Source organism: Alosa pseudoharengus, unplaced genomic scaffold (assembly GCF_046254945.1).
Source record: "Alosa pseudoharengus isolate Yale_2024_CS ecotype anadromous, Long Island Sound unplaced genomic scaffold, YU_APseudo_1.1 YU_APseudo_1.1_scf_4, whole genome shotgun sequence".
NCBI classification, from domain to species: domain Eukaryota; kingdom Metazoa; phylum Chordata; class Actinopteri; order Clupeiformes; family Clupeidae; genus Alosa; species Alosa pseudoharengus.
In genome coordinates this window covers 23,323,020-23,341,100 of record NW_027468774.1, presented here as the reverse complement: position 1 = coordinate 23,341,100, position 18,081 = coordinate 23,323,020, and the positions used below count along the sequence as shown (strand labels likewise).

The 18,081-nt window shown below is 42.3% G+C and overlaps 1 protein-coding gene across 12 annotated transcripts in view; it reads right to left on the bottom strand.

The window, feature by feature from the left end:
• nfixb (nuclear factor I/Xb) overlaps positions 1-17,815 on the bottom strand; it is a 120,257-nt gene extending 102,442 nt beyond the window's left edge. For 3 of the 12 annotated variants that reach the window (XM_076265382.1, XM_076265385.1, XM_076265377.1), the window contains exons 1-2: positions 17,404-17,811; positions 11,817-11,900 (exon numbers count right to left, since the gene is read on the bottom strand). In XM_076265382.1, the coding sequence (XP_076121497.1) occupies positions 11,817-11,900; positions 17,404-17,406 (87 nt within the window). In that variant the 5' untranslated portion in view covers positions 17,407-17,811. Of the gene's footprint in view, positions 1-7,935; positions 8,094-11,816; positions 11,901-17,403 lie in introns of those variants that run through there. The other 9 variants (XM_076265376.1, XM_076265378.1, XM_076265383.1 and 6 more) reach the window with 7 other exon arrangements.
• Positions 17,816-18,081: the final 266 nt, after the last annotated feature.

Sequence of the window (18,081 nt, the reverse complement as noted above, 5' to 3'; positions counted from 1 at the left end):
TCAGCCATGAGACAATATGAGGGACCAGAGCTTTAACATCCAACCTTTACCAAAGCCATTATGACTTGGAGCAACGTAGCAATCTAGCCTTTAATCTACCAAACCTGAGCATTGGAAGAACTGATCACAACAGAAAAAAGACGCTAACGAGACCTGTAAATGGAACTGGTATAACTGTTGCATAAAAAAAAATCATTACAAGGCACACAAGGTTAGCCTTCCACAATCGGCATATACAGCAGTTATCAAAAACATAAAGCTCTGCAAAGAGAAATATCATATCCTAGCTAAACTAGATGTCAAACTTTAATACATTTCAGGACATTCTAAACAATTTGTCTCTCCTGCAATCCAGTGATGACCACTGTCCAGACTAACAGAATGGGCATTAGGTATACATGCCAGTAAATCGTTTGGATGAGAATGCCAGGCTGGGAGACCAGGATAAGCCAGCGCTTCCACAACAAAGCTGGAATGGCTTGTGTGAATGAGGTGCAATCTGCCTAGTAACAGAAAGGTACTGTGGGTAAGACTCTCCCTTTTGTGTCTACGCGTGCGTCTGTGTGTTTTGAACGTTTCTGTCTATTCGTTGAAGTGCTCCTCAAACACCCTTAAACCACAAAAGAGGAGAAAAGGGACTTTGCATCAAAACACATACGCAACCTCACGTGAGAATTCGCTCGCTCGCTCGCTCGCTCGCACACAGGCCTGAAGAGCCATCCAAAGAGCCCGCCACTATTTTACTCGGCCGGCCAATCAGGTTGAACGACCATGTCGCCATGGCACTGGGCCTCAGCGGCCGCCCTGCCCTCTTTCCAAACAGCGGAGCAGCAAGACAATTTTTCATTTTTTATTTTATTTTTTTTTTTAATCAAGAAAGGGCCAAACTTCGTTTTCTTCTTAGGGGCTGTGACTTGATCAGTCCCAATCATATTCCTCTCCAACAAGTCACCTCCTGAAAAAAAGAAGCCCAACACTGTACACAAATGTGTTTGACTGCTTATGTATATGCAAGCACAATTATGTAATTTGCACGACAACCAGAGTGTGTGTTCCATAACCATGGCAACAGCAAAAACATATCAGCAACCACAGAACCACGATGGAGCTACGGGCACTGCCAGAGTTCTGCCAAGGCATAATCCATGCCAGGGGAGACGTGAGCGTAGGAAAAAGGGAGGAGGATACACACACACACACTCACTCACACTATTTTTTGCTCTTGCTCCATTTTCCACATACACACAAGCGGACTTAAAGCACATGCTCAAAATACACACTTGCACGCGTGCACACACACACACACTCTGTCTTTATTTCCCGCATACTCACACCCATGTTCACCGACCCACACAAGCAGATACACGCAGGCACGCACACACACACTCACAAACACACATACTGGATATCCTCCTATTCTTCTTGGCTGGAGGCTCCCATGGCAATAGGAATCCATTCTCCACGGAGGCTGGGACAGCTGCGCAGATTGTGAATGAGACGCAGTTGGTTTTTCTGCTTACAGCCCCAGATAAAAACTACATGGTATTTAATTTTAAGCTACAGTCCTCTTTGCCAAGAAGCATCCAATTCATCGCTCCACCACCTAATATACCCACAGTCAGACAAAAGGCCCCCAAAGCTGTCTTTGTGAGGTGGCCTTTTTGATTCTCCTCTTAATGACAGGCAGAGAATGCACACCTATAATAACCTGGTGTGTTTTTGTGTTTTCAGCCCCCCCCCCCCCCCCACACACACATACACAAGCATGTCAATAGGGAGCTTTTCAGTGCAGACTAAGAAAATATCTACACCCCATAATTTCTTCAGAGAAAGGTGCACACAGTCAATTGTGTCATCTGAAGGGACTATGTTGACGACTTGATTAAATGGAGCTCTGTATCTTGGAGTGATTGTTTCATTGTTATTTTTTAAGGAATTAAGGCATTTACCAAGCCCCCCCCCACCCCCCCCCCTCTCTTGTAGCCCAGCTCCTTGGGCGCCAAAGGTGCTGGTAAGCGGCCTGGTGGCGATGAATAAGTAAAGGGAACACAACGTCCTCACTGCCCGGCACGGCTGGCACCGGGTCCACACCCGCATCCCCAGCTTCGGTACCGCCGTGACAGAAAGAGAGAGAGCTAGAGAGAGAGAGAGAGAGAGAGAGAGAGAGAAAGACTGCCACTGGACACCAAAAGAGGACAACACGGGGATAGGATTTCAACCCCAGCGTTTCCACACTCAGAGCACCTCGGGCCGGTGTGGAGCAGGAGTCCATGTGTCTTTGCTGGTGTGCATGTCAGGCTCAGTTGGCTCTATAACGGCATGGACGCACCACAACAGACTCGACTAGGCCATGCCCATCCAAGTCAAATAACGTCAGTAGTCGCTCGGCCCTGGCACTCTCCATACCGTGGCATTACAGGGAATTCAATAAAGCAATCCCAAAAATTCAATAAAAGCAAATTATGTTGTTGATTTTCGAAGCTTAATGCAAACTATGTCCTAAACGCAACTCTAAGCCTCATGATAATATTGTAAATATGGCATACTGTGGACACAATATAATTCTCTTTTTTTTTTTTGGAGGGGGGGGGGGTCTGCTAAAAAATCAGGCCAGTGTAATTGCCATTCCAGGCTAAAAATTGGGATCCCAGAACATTGGCTAATCCAGCGATAACAACTAATCGGCATTAAGACATTGGACCACTGATTTTTGGTGTGTGGTTGTGACTAGAAGGGCACTACTGTGTGTGTGTGTGTGTGTGTGTGTGTGTGTGTGTGTGTGTGTGTGTGTGTGTGTGTGTGTGTGTGTGTGTGTGTGCCTGTGTGTGTCTTTAATTCGAAAAAATCCAACATTTCTGTTTATTCAGACTGCGGTTCCATCAGATTTTAATCCCCTGAACAGCTGTTCCAACTCATTTTCCAGGCCTGGGGAGAGAGACACGGGGAGGGCTGGTGAGGAGAGATTGGGAGGCTGCTGCACAAATGTGCCTTAATGCCATTTTCAGAGGGAGAGGGTTAAGGCCAGTGAGCGACTGACCTCGGCTGCAAATAATAAAATCGCCACAATGATAATGCTTTTATGTGCCTTAGCCCATTCGCGTTCCTAGAGTCAGTCTGCCCTGGCTCCTTTTGCAGTTATGATTGTAATCAGCGAGTTTGACAATAGAGTGTAATGATACTTTTAAAGCAGGAAGAATGCGGACAAAAAGCTCTGGCAACCCAAGCTTAGATGTACTTGATATTTACGCAATTACTGCTGATTTGGACTGATAAACATTATCGCGTTTTACATTCGGCGGAGGCATTGGTAATGTTATTCCAGTAGACATTTAAAAACAAAACAATATAACACAAACAAGACTGAACCCAAATGATTTCAAAATATAAAGAAAAATATTCTAAATGAATAAGCTTCTTAATATGGTGGTCTTAAGTAGCCTATCCTATTTCACATAAGGCCTAAATTGGGCACTAATGTAAGCATCCTCTGAAAGTATGCCTACATTGGTAGGCCTCTTCCTGCGCCACTAAAACTATAGGCTACCACTTCGCATTCACAACCCTTTTTCATTGTCAATTACTTTGTGTCTGACTCACGCTACCACTGAAGTAACTGAGGCCTACTGCTCATGTCAAAGTAATAAAGAACTACTGGCGGAGACATAGCCTTTATATACTGAACTATGAGCTGTTCACTTGCCATTTCGCGCTGTAAGGTTGATACAGAGCGCAGAGTGACAGTCCGTACAGTATATCTGGTTTAGGCCAGGCTCTTGTCATTCGAGATGGAGACGGAGTATAGGCTACTACTACACTGATATACTGACAAGCTACACTTAATTTGTCCAGTATTAACACATACACTTGGCTAATGACTAAAATAGCTTCTTTCAAAGGGAGTCTTGGCAAACGGTTCCTGTCACTCTAAAGCGAAATGTGTTGTCCATCTGATTCTTATGCAGCATCTGGGAAGATGCGGCCAGGCGTTACAAAGGGTACATTATGCTCATTTAGTACAATCAATTTAAAGCCCTCTGAGTTTACCATATTTTAATGATAACAGAAAATGGCAAGGCTACATCTCATTGGTTATGAATTAAACAGTTAGGCCTAGCCGTATTCCACTACTTACAGATGGTTGCGTTTTCATCTGAGTGCACAATTCCTTGTCTGAGAGGTCCAAGTGTATTAAAAATCATAAATATTTAATTAAAACAATTGTAAGCCTATGTTACTCAGTTACTCTATAATGCACTTTCAACCTAAGTTAGCGAAATTAAAGTTTTGGCTCCTCTTGCTTTGTATCCATTACCGCGCATTCCCCACTAGTCCGCGTACTGCTCACATACCCTAGCAAAACCTTTTATCTCAGTTAATAATTTATTCGATTGTTTACACATGGTGCCGTCTTTAATTTTGCTTTTAATTATTAACTATAATTAAATAAACAACAATGTAGTCAACGTCAAAATTCCGAACGTGCGACAGGGAATTCAGAAATCTTGCGCAGATGAAAGCTCTTCTCTCAAGTGTGCCTTCTGCGAATCTTGGCCCTCTAAACAGCCGAAAGTATGGATGTTAAAGACAGCAACATGTTTAAGAGCAACTTTAAACTGCTGACATGCAGTCAAATGTATGTCACAGTATTTCTGCATATGTGCGCCACGTGCGCATTCTGATGGTCTCTGTTGTCAATTAATTTTAATTAACGGAAAAAATCTCGCGCTGAATGCGAGCTTCGTTGTTTAACTATTCAGACTGCTGTACAGCCACTTTTCGAAAATAATCTGTGCATTTATTAATTCCAGAAACCTAGCAGATAGCCTATAGATTTTATATTGTACTGAGAAAACCTCAGCCCCATAAAACGCGAGGGTAAAGGGGGAGAGGGGTGCGGCATGGGTTGGGGTTAAGGAGAAAAACTTAAAATGCCTGCACAGCAATTTACTCGACATCTTTTAGAAAAATCTAGACTGAAGCCAAGGGAGGCTGCAGGCAGTACTGTAATATTATAATATTGTATGTTTGCTTTTCCAGTTGCATTTCAGCCACGGATTTTGTTTAATCTGGAACAGGAACGTGTAAGGTTCAGTGCAACCTAAAGAGAGAAATATGTGGATTTGAGGAACCAGAGATAAATCTACTCAAATCTGCTTACAGCTTAATTTCCAACACCACTTCCCGCCTGTTCAACATAACACTTGATTATCCTGAAAGATTATTCAATGTATGTCCCTGTCTATGACAGTATTCAGATGCATGTAAAAAAAACCAAAGGTGGTACTCTAGTCTAGTTAGCGCAAGGGCAAAACAGACCTCAGCAGCTTATGTGATAATGTAAATGAAATACTGTGCGGATAAAACTTTGCCATCCCATTCCAATCATTTTAATCATAACCACAAGAGATAGTAGAATAATTTACTCTTAATTTGTGTTGCTTCTGTCAATTAAAGAATAGAGTTGAAAAAGCTTTGAGTAGTTCAACTGTTTTAAATGGAAAACAGACCACATCTTGAAAGAAAAACACACGCACACACACATTCTCTCTCTCTCTCTATTTTTCTCTCTTGCTCACTCACTGCTTCTGGTAACAAGCGGCAAGGGTATGGAAGTAAAATTGTTTTAATAAAACCACTGTAAAATCAGGAATGAATTACAAATGGGGAAGGCCCTGCCAACCCAGTGTCTGTCCTAGCCCAAGGGTAAACAAGTTTACCATATCAGAGTGAGAGTCCAACGCTACCAGTTTGACAATCCATTTTGGACATGTAGTAAATCTATGGATCTACCCCACTAAATGTGACCTAAGCAACAGCACCAGAAGTCTTTAAGGAGAAAGTTATGGTTTCCAGGACACTATGACAGCCAAAAGAAATAACATGGACAAATAAAAAGCCAGAAAGGTGCTCAAGCGCCAGTTAAAGTATGACATTCATATATCATAGGGCACTATGGAGACTCACATGGCAACTCCAAAAAGAACATATGAAAGCACAAAGACATTCACATTCATCTCAGCAAGGTGTGGAATGCATGTAGTTGTAATATCATTTGGATCTCAGGTGCATGCATAATTCTTCCACTACTACTGGCCATGAATCAGAAAGTTCTAGAACTGTGCTGGAGCTTAATCTTTCAGTGACAGCACATAGCTTACACTGGGAACCACTAAATATCACGGAAAGCTTTGAGGTGTGTTGTCTTGAGGCTTTAGTTCAACTTGCAAGGTCAATGCTAATTTTCACTTCCAAGTAGCAAGCTAAGTTATAAAATGTTTAAAAACAAACTTCACAGAGTTCACCTAATATAACTGTAAATGACCAGTACTGCAGTGATGGAAAATATAGTGCATTGGGTCTATGTGAAAACTCACAGTGAATTGATTGTGAAATCTATGCGCTACCCTCGCATGCTTTCAAAAACCTCTCAAAAACATGTCATATAGTCATCAGTGCACAAATGGATATAAAAATACAAAATAGGTCTATGTCATGTTATCACTATTTTCATATATCCAGCTATTAGGCCTATTTTGGCCTTCAGAGAAGCTTGATTAAATAGATTTTCAAATGCAGAATGTTCAGTTGAAAATTCTCTCAATATTAAAGCAAATATTTTTAAGAATAAAAATGAGCAGAGTATAAAACTTATTAAACAAAAACAAAGAAAGGATATTATCCCTTAAAAGAGAACATACTCTTATATTTTTCTTAGTATCACCGACCTTCCTTTAATCCTATGGAGACTATAGTATCAGTTTTAATTATGTGGTAATTAAAATCAGAATATACTTCACATCTTCTATTACATATACTTTGGTTTGCTAAACAACCTGTGTCTTATGTCGCTCCTGATGTTATGCTTCCGCTGTAGGCCCGACTATTCTGCCGACCATTGCTCCTCACTAACAGCAAACAGTTAGACTACATTTAGGTCTTTAACGCTGGCTATCATTTGTTCTGTGCAAAAGTAACATGTTACATTTAATGTAGCCTAAAAAGATATTAAGACGACACATTAAATATTTATAAAAATGTACACTTTTCAATGTATGCCAAGCCAGTTTTTCATAGCCTATTTCAAATCAGATTTGGTTATCTGTTATGTTTGATAGTTGATGCAAATAAGCGACATAGGCTAGACAAAACTATTGAACTAGAACTAGAACTACTGGATATCTCTTCTGGGGTGACAGCCAGAAAGTCATTGAGACGATAGAAACACCACAACACAAACATATTCTAATCTAGGCTACTTATTGCTGCTTTGCATTCAGAGGTTAAAGATCTGGACAAACTCTTCAAAGGAAATTGAGTCTACTCTAAAATTGAGATCACATTGCTGTTTAGCGAGTAAAGCCGATACGGAGAACGGCAGATTCGCCGTGCGACCGCAACGGCGACCTTTGATGTCTCCAAAAAATATTTCGGCAGCGGGTACAGCCCGGTGTGCAACTACACCACCGAGGGACTAGCGGCTGTTAACACTGAACCCAAAGACCTCTGATTTAACTTGGTTAAGTTAAAACGCTTCTGACAACCAAGCTTCTTTGAAGACAACAACTGATAATCTCACAGGTAGGCTAAACAACCAAATCATATGTCTAAATCCTATGTTACTCTTCAGTTCAAAGTTAAACTGTCTTCACGCTTCTCCTCCTCCTAGTCTCCCTCCTTTTATATTAAATAGATTCGAGAGAAGCGCCATTTTCTCCTCAAACCATGTGCAATGAAACGCATAAGAAAGTCAGCTGGAAATATGCCATCCGAGACAGAAAAGCGGCAGTGGCGTGAGGTTAAATTGTATTAGAAAGGAGCACGTACTGAAAAATAAGACCAAATGCAATAATTAAACAGCCATAAACGCACAGCGCTCCTAGCAAACCCACAACCTCGACGGTAACCCCGAGCAAATAAAATAATCGTGTCGTTTACCTGTGTCAAGCAGTACGGGGAGTACATGGTTATTTTTAGATTTTAGAATTGGAGAGCTTATTTAAGTTGGATGGAAGTTCGCTGTAGTGCTGCATTGCAATCACTCGCCGTCCCGTTTCGCTCAGTCCATGCTGTACTGCTAACCCCGCCTTGGAGGCTGAAAGTGAAAGCTTACACAAACTTTTGGGGAAAAAAAGTTTCTCTCCCTCCCTCTTTTGCCGACTCTCGCTCTCCCTCTCCCTCACAAGCGTCGGAGAAAGAAAACTATTGAATTAATAGCATTTCATTACTGATCTATAACTGATTGCCCAAAGTGGTGAGTCGACTGTTGGTCTAATTGTCCAAGATTTAGCCGTTATTTCCGTAAAAAGAACCACGGAAGATAGAAGATGCGTGTCACGATCTGCTGAGCCGCTTTACGGAACCGCCGTTCTGCGCGCCCAGTCACCGGCAAAAAATCATTGTTAACAATATATCTTAGAACTCGTCCATGATAAATGCTGCAAACCATCGTTTTATTTTGTTGCCTGCTAGTACACTAGTACACTGCAGTTTCATAGTTATCCATATGAACTTTGTTGGTCACATCTGAAATATTCTCATGCATTAGCAAAGCACTATTACCAGGATCTATGTGGATTTAGATTCAATTTATGTAGAAAACATGTTTTCATACATTGGCAATAAACATTTCAATCAACCAATCAATCAATCAATCAATCAATTAATTAATTCATTAAATATTCAAACAATCAATCTTAAGAGCTACCAGCAGAAAAAAATGCCCAAGTAGACATACTGTACCTAATTACTGATATTCTGCAAGTGAAGGAAATGTAGGAGACAAATAATCCACTGAAGGGATTTAATTCAGGCTTCTCTGAAGTCACGCAAGGGCTCAGGGGGAAAGCAGCCACTACAGTAAGTTTGCCTTGAGGAAAATAGGTACACAGTGAATTTATTTATTTTTTTCACTCAAAGTTCCAATTTCAAAACATGAGATTCATGTTTAATGTTAACCATGTGCTACAGCAAGGTGGGGTGACTAGCAGGGAAAGTGGTTTAGTGTGTTTAAGTAATCAGCTGCTGACATGTCTGAATAAAGGTGAAGGAGACTCCCTGACAGGGAACTGGGTAAAGAGAAAACAGTAATTGCACAACTTCTGCAATCTGTGCTGGTGCAACAACACATTACATTCCCGCTGTTCCCACAAAACACACGCAAGAGTTGCAACACACACACAAACACACACACACACACACACCAAAGCAGCGACAACTTCACTGGCCGCCCGAGTGTGTAGCACTCACTACAACAAAACTCGGCGGTTTATGGAGAATCTGCAGCCAGCTCTGGGGATACCCGAATGCTCTGGAAGTCAAAACAAGATCTCTGAAAAGTGTGTGCACCAGATGACAAGTACCTCACAAGGACGGCAACTGAACAAACCTGCAGATGCACACTCCATAAATGCCGCTATGTGGATTTTGAGAGTTGTTTCGTGTGCGTTTCTGTGTGTGTGTGTGTGTGTGTGTGTGTGTGTGTGTGTGTGTGTGTGTGTGTGTGTGTGTGTGTGCATGCATGGACACATGTGTATGCTTGCCTGTGTGTGTGTGTGTGTACTTCTGCATGCCAGATTATATTTACAGTACATGCAAGAAGTATCTGTGTGTCTGTGTCTCGGTGTGTATGTTTTAAGGAAGGGTGATACAAACAGTGAGGCATCAGGGTGGAGAGGCGAGGTGCCGAGGATGGGGGGGGGCGGGGGGGGGGGGGTGGGGGCGGTTGGGGATGGGGGGGGGGGGGGGGGCTTATAGTCTCTGTGCAGAAGTGGGGCTGAAATTTGGATCTGCCAACCAGGCCTGTGGATTTATGGGGGCCTACCGCTCGTGCTCTTCCACCGCAAGCCGCTGCAGGAGAAACAAAGAGATCTCGCCACTGTGTGGCCAATTACTGCGTACGGCCCAGGGAGCCAAGAAACGACCGAGCAAGACAGAGAAAAGAAAGAGAGAGAGGGAGAGAGAGAGAGAGGAAGAAAGGAGGGAGAGAGAGGCCATGTGGTAAGGGGGTAAACACAGACCACATCACCAACCAGCACACTTTCCTCTCGCCACATGGAGTAGTTCACGGTCACTGACAGTCCCGACTTCCACTAAATATGACTCAGAAGCTACACCCCATAATGTTTATTTTTTAACTCATGATTAACTGTTGACAATAGCATTTGATTATTATCAAGGCTGGCATTCGAAATGTCGCCAAAACACACATGAAATGCAGATGTCACTAAAGGGTCAGGCTTTTGGTCCCAGGCCAGTGTCCTATACTGCTGGCCAATGCTTTGAGGGGATGGTGTATAGTGGTGGGAGGCAGTCCTCCGACCAGAGGGCATGGAGTCGTCCTGCTGTTATCTAAAACACTTCAGTCGAATTTCATCTGAATCTTTCAACACCTCATTTAGTGCCTGGTGTAAAATTCAAACCCACCAAGGGACCAAATTCTTTTCCATCTTTTTACAGCTAGCTGTAATATGCACTATTGTTTTGCATGGAGCTTCTCTGCTGTGCTTAACTGCGTTATACACCTGGGCCATAGACACAATACAGGGACTAGTGCATGCTATTCTCATTTCACATAAACCATGAGAGATGATTTAGTGTGTGTACCAAAAAACACAACACGCGCCGTCATGAAGAAGAAACCAAAAATGCTGTCCTCACTCAGACATTGGCAGACTAGCAGCCACAGCAGTGGAGGACTCACAGACTATAAGGGACTCTGTCCAAAGACCACTGGTAGCCGCAGCATGCTCAAAGTGTTGTGTGAACGCCACACATCACAAAATGGATGCTCCAGTAGGACACGTGCGGGATGGGCAGGTGCCTAACCTCCGTACCTCGGTAAGCCTCCACGTTCTGCGTGCGTTGTGCCAGCCAGTCCGCCAGCTACCCTGACTCCTGTGCACGCTCTTGAACCCACTGCCCCTTGCTATCCAATATGGCCATTTTCATGTACGTCCCCCTTTGCCTGTCCTCCACCAACCACAACATCCAATCTGCCCCCCCCCCTCCCCCCAATTCGCTACCTCCACCCCCCCACCCCTCATTACTGCTCGTTCCTGGACCCCGGGACACTCGATACACTGGAGCAACCCAGATTTCCCCCTGAAAAACTTGGCAAAAGCCTTTTGCGCTGGAGACAAAGAGTAGAAAAGCGGCTCCCACCTCATTAACAATCACATTTTCAGTCATGCACAGACTCCCCAACTCCATCCCGTTCTTCTCATTTTATTACCATTTTATTTCACTCCCATAGCTGTAAATCCAATGTGCACGCTGGGTGGAATTTTAAAAGCTATGCAAGTTGTGTGTGTGTGCATGTATGTGTGTGAGCGTGTGCAAGTACATTTTGTGTGTGTGTGTGTGTATGTGTACCCGGGCGCGTTCGTGTGCTCGCAAGAGTGTTTTTCAAGCTGTGTTGTAGTTCTTCGTTTTTTTACTTCACTTTTTCATTTTATACAAGTATGCATGCTGCACATTATCGTTATAATTCTGGTTCCCACGAGACAATGGCGCTTCGGCAAAGTTGTAAGGCCTCTTTTCTGAAAGTGTGTGTGGAAATAATGATTGTAATGGGTTGCAGCTGAGGAAAAGGAGCTGTGAATGACATTATGATTGTGGTGCAATTATGCAGAGCATGAAAGTGGACTATCAGTCAAAAGAATTACTAATGACTAACATAACATGTTTAATAATAACACGTATAATAATAATAATATTAATATAATAATAACAATACTACTACTACTACTAATAATAATAATAACAATAATAATAATAATAATAATAATAATAATAATAATAATAATAATAATGCATACCCTGTAGGAATCAGACACTACAAAGCATTCAGGCATCCCAGGACCTCTGGAAGGGTCTTCATTCACCAGAAAGGTTTCGGTCGCCTGAAACATTCAGATATTCAGACATTCAGTCAGGCATTCAGACTATATGTACATTTTTACCTGCTCAGAACAGATTTAATTATACTTCATTTCATTATAGCAGTTCTTGGTGTTACCGTTGTTGGGATTTTGAATTGCAATTGTCTTACAATGGTATATATTTACAAAACAATCTGTAAAAAAAAGGTGGGGAAAAGTCTGAAAATGCTTGAGGCGCATTCACCCTGCTAAAACCCTGAATTTAAAATAAAGAAATGAAACAAATACATTTGTGCCACGGTTCCAAGAGCTCCTGAGAGAGATTGCAGAATAGCCCCAGAATGAAGAGCTCACTCTTGCCTGGAATTCAGATCGCATCACACAGGGGAAAAAAAGTCCACCACACCACAGTCAAAGTGAGAGAAGTGCGAACACCATCCCCGCAGCAACACCATGCCTTCACCTGCAGGCCTCTCTCTCCCTCTCTCTTGGTCCCTCTCCCTCTGTCTCTCTCTCTCTCTCTCTTTCTGTCTCTGTCTTTGCTGCGACTTTATTCAGCGTGGACCAGTCACACAACTAGTCCTTCTCAGGTCAGTGCAGCCAAGGTATTTTTCTAAGTGTCGTCTCCATTCAGCCCTGTTCATTTGTATGCTGCTGCAGGCTGCAGCCAGGCCGTCAGTGCTGAATGACCAACCAGTCTGGCCAGCCCCGATAACAGCCAAGAGTGCAGACCCCCAGAAACACTCAGGACTTTTCTCTTACCCTGCCAACAGCCCCACTCCTGCTTTTTTAAACCAAGCAAATGGAACTGAGAGAAATTATAATGTTGCTGTTTTGACTGTTGACAGGACCCTATCTATCTATCTATATATCTAGATAGATAGATAGATAGATAGCAAGAGCGCTGAGAGAACAATTTTAGTCTTTTCACTGCTACTTGCTCACAAGTACAATATCATAAAAAATACTTGCAACTGCAGGAAAAAGCAAACACACTCACACACACACAGACGCTTACACAGAGATCCGCATGCACACACATACACACAACACTATAATAAGTCCCAGACGTTGGCTAACCAAGTTGTGGCTAAATCACAAGCTATTCATATCTCCTGCAATGAGAGGTTAGCACTGTAGCCTCTGTCTTACCCTTGCATTGCACTGAGGCCACGCGGGTTGTCACAACCTATTGTCTCTCTGTGCTGTGCTGGACGTACATGAACCCAAATTGTCTGAAGTGTATATGTGTGTGTATGGGGGGGGGGGGTGATATATGATATGCATTAACATATCAACTGTGTTCGACAACCCCAGAGCGGGAGAGAGAGGCCGGTAAGAGTTGGCTCTCCTCCCTCTGAGCATTTGTTCGACTCTCCACACAACTTCAAAAGAGGCACAGGCTCCCTTTGGTCATTCCCTGGGTACTCCTCCATGGGTTGAACAGGCTGGGCAACCAAATGGTACTCATGTAGCCTTTGCATCCTCCAAACTGAGTAAAAAAGGAAAGAAGAGGCTGACAGCATGCTACGCTACCCTAGCAGACAATCCCTTTCCGCTCCCCACCAGGACTAAAGAATAGGTGTGTGTGTGTTGTGTGTGTAACAGAAGGAGGCGGACACAGAGAGTCACAGGCTCCGGGTTCACTCCTCACCAAAAAAAAAAAAAAAAAAGAAAAACACCAAGTGCCCCCCTGCACAGGGCGTAGGAGCACATTTGGAGCGACGTCGAGTGGACCAATGGCAGGTCGGACAGACGGACGGACAGATGAACGAAGGGCAGACAAAAAAAGAGATCACGGGATGAAATCTTCCGCTCTCCCTTCTGCCTGGATCGCCTTCACAGTGAAGAGAGAGGGGCATCGTTTGTACAAGTGTGTGTGTGTGTGTGTGTGTGTGTGTGTTGCAATGATTGTTTGATGTAGCTCCCAGCAGTGCTAGCCCCCTTTTTTCCCGCCCTCTGTTGGTTTTTTATGGAGCATGGTATCAATTATATATGCCACCCTTTTCTATATATATGCAACATATGCCCAATCCATATGGTCAGCCTTTAGCAAAAATGGTCTCTAGGCCTCCCTTAATTAACACTTAAGAAGCAACAAAAAGAAAAAAAACATTTGAAGTTAACTCTCAGGTTCATCCAACCTAAATTAAATAGATGTATATCATTATTGCTCCCAATATTGCAGCCATCTGTGGTCAATGTGTTGTGTTACTTGATGAATATATATTAAGGTAATTCACATTTCAATTCAGAGATTTCTATTCTTCACATACCTGAAGAATTAAGGCACCAAAATCTACTCCTGTATGACAAAGATGGCTCTTTTCAAATTGAAAAATTGCTTTTCATGAAGCTCAAATCCCAAACTCTCTTTCTTTCCCCTCCCCTCTCTTGCTCACAAATGCAAAGTCTACCCACATCAAACTATACATGTGGGATGGGAGATGCTCCAGTTGGCTCCGGTTCATGGCACAAGATAAATCAGTGCACATATATTCACACAAGTATATCCATAAACTCACTCAGAAAATACACCTTGCCTCTCCACCCTCCCCAGTCACTCTGTCTCTCTGACTACAAACAAGACAAGTCATACAAAGAGCCATCCGCTTCATTACTATTGTAAAGAGTGAGAATGGCCATATCCATCCACCTCACTAACTCTTCCTCTTTCCATCCAACACACACACACACACACACACACACACACATTTTAGTCCTGACATGGTGCTCATCAGCTTCATTAGGGCTGACGCTGTTTCATCTCTGCTGCAAGGACACTTGGATTGAGTAGCTGAAAATCCACCAGTGGCTACAGTCTCTGCACACCCATTAACAAGCTAACAAACCTAGGTAATATGGCAGACACATCAAAGATGAATGTTTGAGTGTGTGTGTGTGTGTGAGAGAGAGAGAGAGAGAGAGAGAGAGTGTATGTATCAGGGTGTGGGGGGGGGGGGGATGTGACAATGTTTGCAAAAAAATGTGATGCAAAAATAATGAAATAAATAAAAATAAAAAAGGCAGAATTGTGTGCCTTGAGTGCCTGCCAACGCCACTTTGGGGAGTATAGCTGGGAAAATGAGATATTTTATACCTGCTTCTCAGGAGAAAGAGAGAGAGTGCTGGTATAGGGGATGGAGAACTATAATGACTGTGAAAGACAGAAGGGCTATGATTAGCACTGCAGATTGCATATAGCTCTTTGGCTACAATTTTAAAGTACAATTCTCTCCCATAATCCTCCCCCAACATACACAGCAGAGCCCTTGGCTCTTAACAATACACTTGGCTCCCCACAGTATGAAAAACAATATTTGAACTATGTCGCTAGAAATCATTACAGAACATTCTTACAGTTTATACTCGTGGCTTTGCTACAGGCATAGTCTTTTTTTAATATAAATTAATTCTCTGCAAAGGGGCAGTGGGATTAGGAGTTTTCCAGGTGATGTATGAGGAGGTGTGAGTCTAGAACATTCTAACCGACTAAGAATAGAGAGAAAAGGGGGAGAGAGGACAGCACATCAGCATCCAAAATTAAATTGATTCAAATGACTCAGTGGTGCTCTGAAAGGCATCCTAGTCTGTAGGTTGTGCTGCTCCTTATTATGTACTGTAGAATAAGGCCCAAACAGACCTAAGTTAACTCAGGACAGTCATCTGAGTTCTTCTGGTATCTCAATCCTGAGTGTTACCGACTTGTTATGAGGTATGAAAAAGCTAAAAATGCAGAAACACAACAAATGACTGGTTTGGGTGGTCTTTACACCAATGTTGGGACAATGTTGTTCAGATATGTAAAATAAGAAATGTGAACTAAAATTTGTGTAAGTGTCTATTTAAATATTAATTGCATACAGCACATCTTCAGTGAATACATTAATACATTTGGAAAATTTGGTTTAAAAAGATATTCAAGTATTAATGTACAGATATCATAGTGAGCATTTGACATTATAATTACTTGTACCTTACAGAACTAATTAATTCTTTGCTAATGCAGGCTTCAAGGCCCATTCGATGCAGCTGCTCTACATTGTGAAGAGGCCGAGATTTCCTCTTGTGTTGCTTTTATGAAGAAATTGTATTTCATCTCGCATTCTTTCACCCCAAAAACAACTACATGTCTCAAGGTCCCTCATCAAGCAGGCTACACAAGAGACCTGTACAGGCTGTTTTTTCATCTTTCTCTTACTATTGGCCTCTTTGGACAGGAGCCATTTAATTGTGCAAGTAAACAAATAATTATCTGCATCAATGTGCTGATATACTCCCACATCTGGGAAGCATTTGGCCCCTCAAGGTTACTTTTCCTTATACTTGCTCAAATCAAATCTTCGAAACTAGCACATTCCACCAACTTAAAGGAATCCACTGTGCCACATTGGGAATGATGTGATTTCAAAGACAAGATCCAATAAAATTACTATTGAATTGCAATTACTTTTGGGTCAGTATCTCCTAAATAATAAAATCAAGATTCTGGTTTAAAGGGGGTGATTATTTCAGGAATATATCAATTCAATAGATGGTGTGATAATACTTTAGAGGGAAGATATGCATCTCATATCTCATATGCATTTCATATTTGGCTATTAGGACAAAATTAAACACAGCAGGGACATAGGTCTAGGTTTAATAATGACACCACAAGATATGTCATGATAAACCAATGTCAGAACTGCGTTCTTATTGTCAGAAACATAGACTTTCTATATTGTCTACTTTCTATATTGTCACACCTGTGTCCATGTTAAAATTAAGTTTTGACACTAACAAGAACAATCAGTGGCATATTAATCATGTTTTATCATGCTCTATTAGCCGTATTTCCTCTGATAAAGAACAGGTGGGAGGTGAGTGACAAGCTTGTGGGGGCACAAATGAGTTTAGATGGCACGAGTGGTGCACGTGCGACAGATATATAAATTTATAAGATGACTGATATAGGCAAGAGTATAATTAAACTACTGAATACCATATAGACTCTGACATTCGTGTCTGTACATTGCGCAAGATGTTTAAATGTAAACTACCCTATTGTTTACTCAAAGATTTAGGCATTCCGTATAATATTTGCGATTGATCCCACTCCTGTATGACTCTTTTAGTAGCAAAAACAAAGGTGTTCAAAAACAGAATCCCACCAAAGTGGATGCGTTCAATTTTAGACTTTTTTATATACTGCGGAAAGCTTTGCATTTTTCCTAATGTGCAACGTCAAATGTGTGTTTAATTATCAAAGTTTGAGGGTTCGTCGCCAGCGTAATGTGGTTTGCTTTCGAAGTGGAGGCTGGCATCAGCATTTAGAGACAAGTATATAATGTAGCCTAACGTTAGATAATTACATAGACATTTCCAAACCCATCCTTTATCACACCCGTTGTAACTTTTAAGTGTTCATCATAAGTATTTAAAGCTGTCAAAACAAATGTGCATACTTGTGTGGGAAAGAAAAATAGAATGGAAGGCTTTGCGAAACACAAAAGAACAAATTATTGATTTACATAGCACGTACCATTGTGGAGCGGGGAATTTTGCCAACCGCCTCAAAGACCCATTTTCCTTTTTTTACGAAAAAGTTCTGCAGCAAAAAAACTGTGGCCGAGGGAACACAAATGGCTTGGTTTCTTCGGTGATACCGGAAGCAGAAGGACCAATGCGGGACGACCCGTAGCCGAGCTAACGATATTGTTTTGAAATTGTGGTTTATATTACTCCTCGGAACGAGAGACGTTGTTGATTTATCCTGCTTAATTGTTTACCAGACGGCTTCGTTCGTATTTGGGTGCTGATAATCCAAGTAGGTTCGACATAAGACTGATTTCAGGGCTTTTGTGTCCGTGCCGTTGCAGTAAGTGTGACAGTAAGCGATCCCTTCCGTCCACCGAATCCCAGGCGAGGTAAGTCCGCGCTCGGTGTCAGCGTTTCGTCAGCTGCACCACTGACAAGAGTTGAAGTCTAGCCACGCGCTATAGAGAAACGGTGAGAAGTTGCTGCTCAGGCGCTTGGAAATCAGCTGTTGCAACAGTGGGATTCCAGGGAACTTCAAGCGTATGCGTGCGCAATCTCCATCCTCTGTGCCGGGGACGCAAATGATGGTCACTTGCTTTGGTTGTATCACAGATCTGGCTCTGCTGTCGGACTTAACGGGAGAGAAATGGCTGAATGGAGTACTGGTGTATTTTCAGGTGAT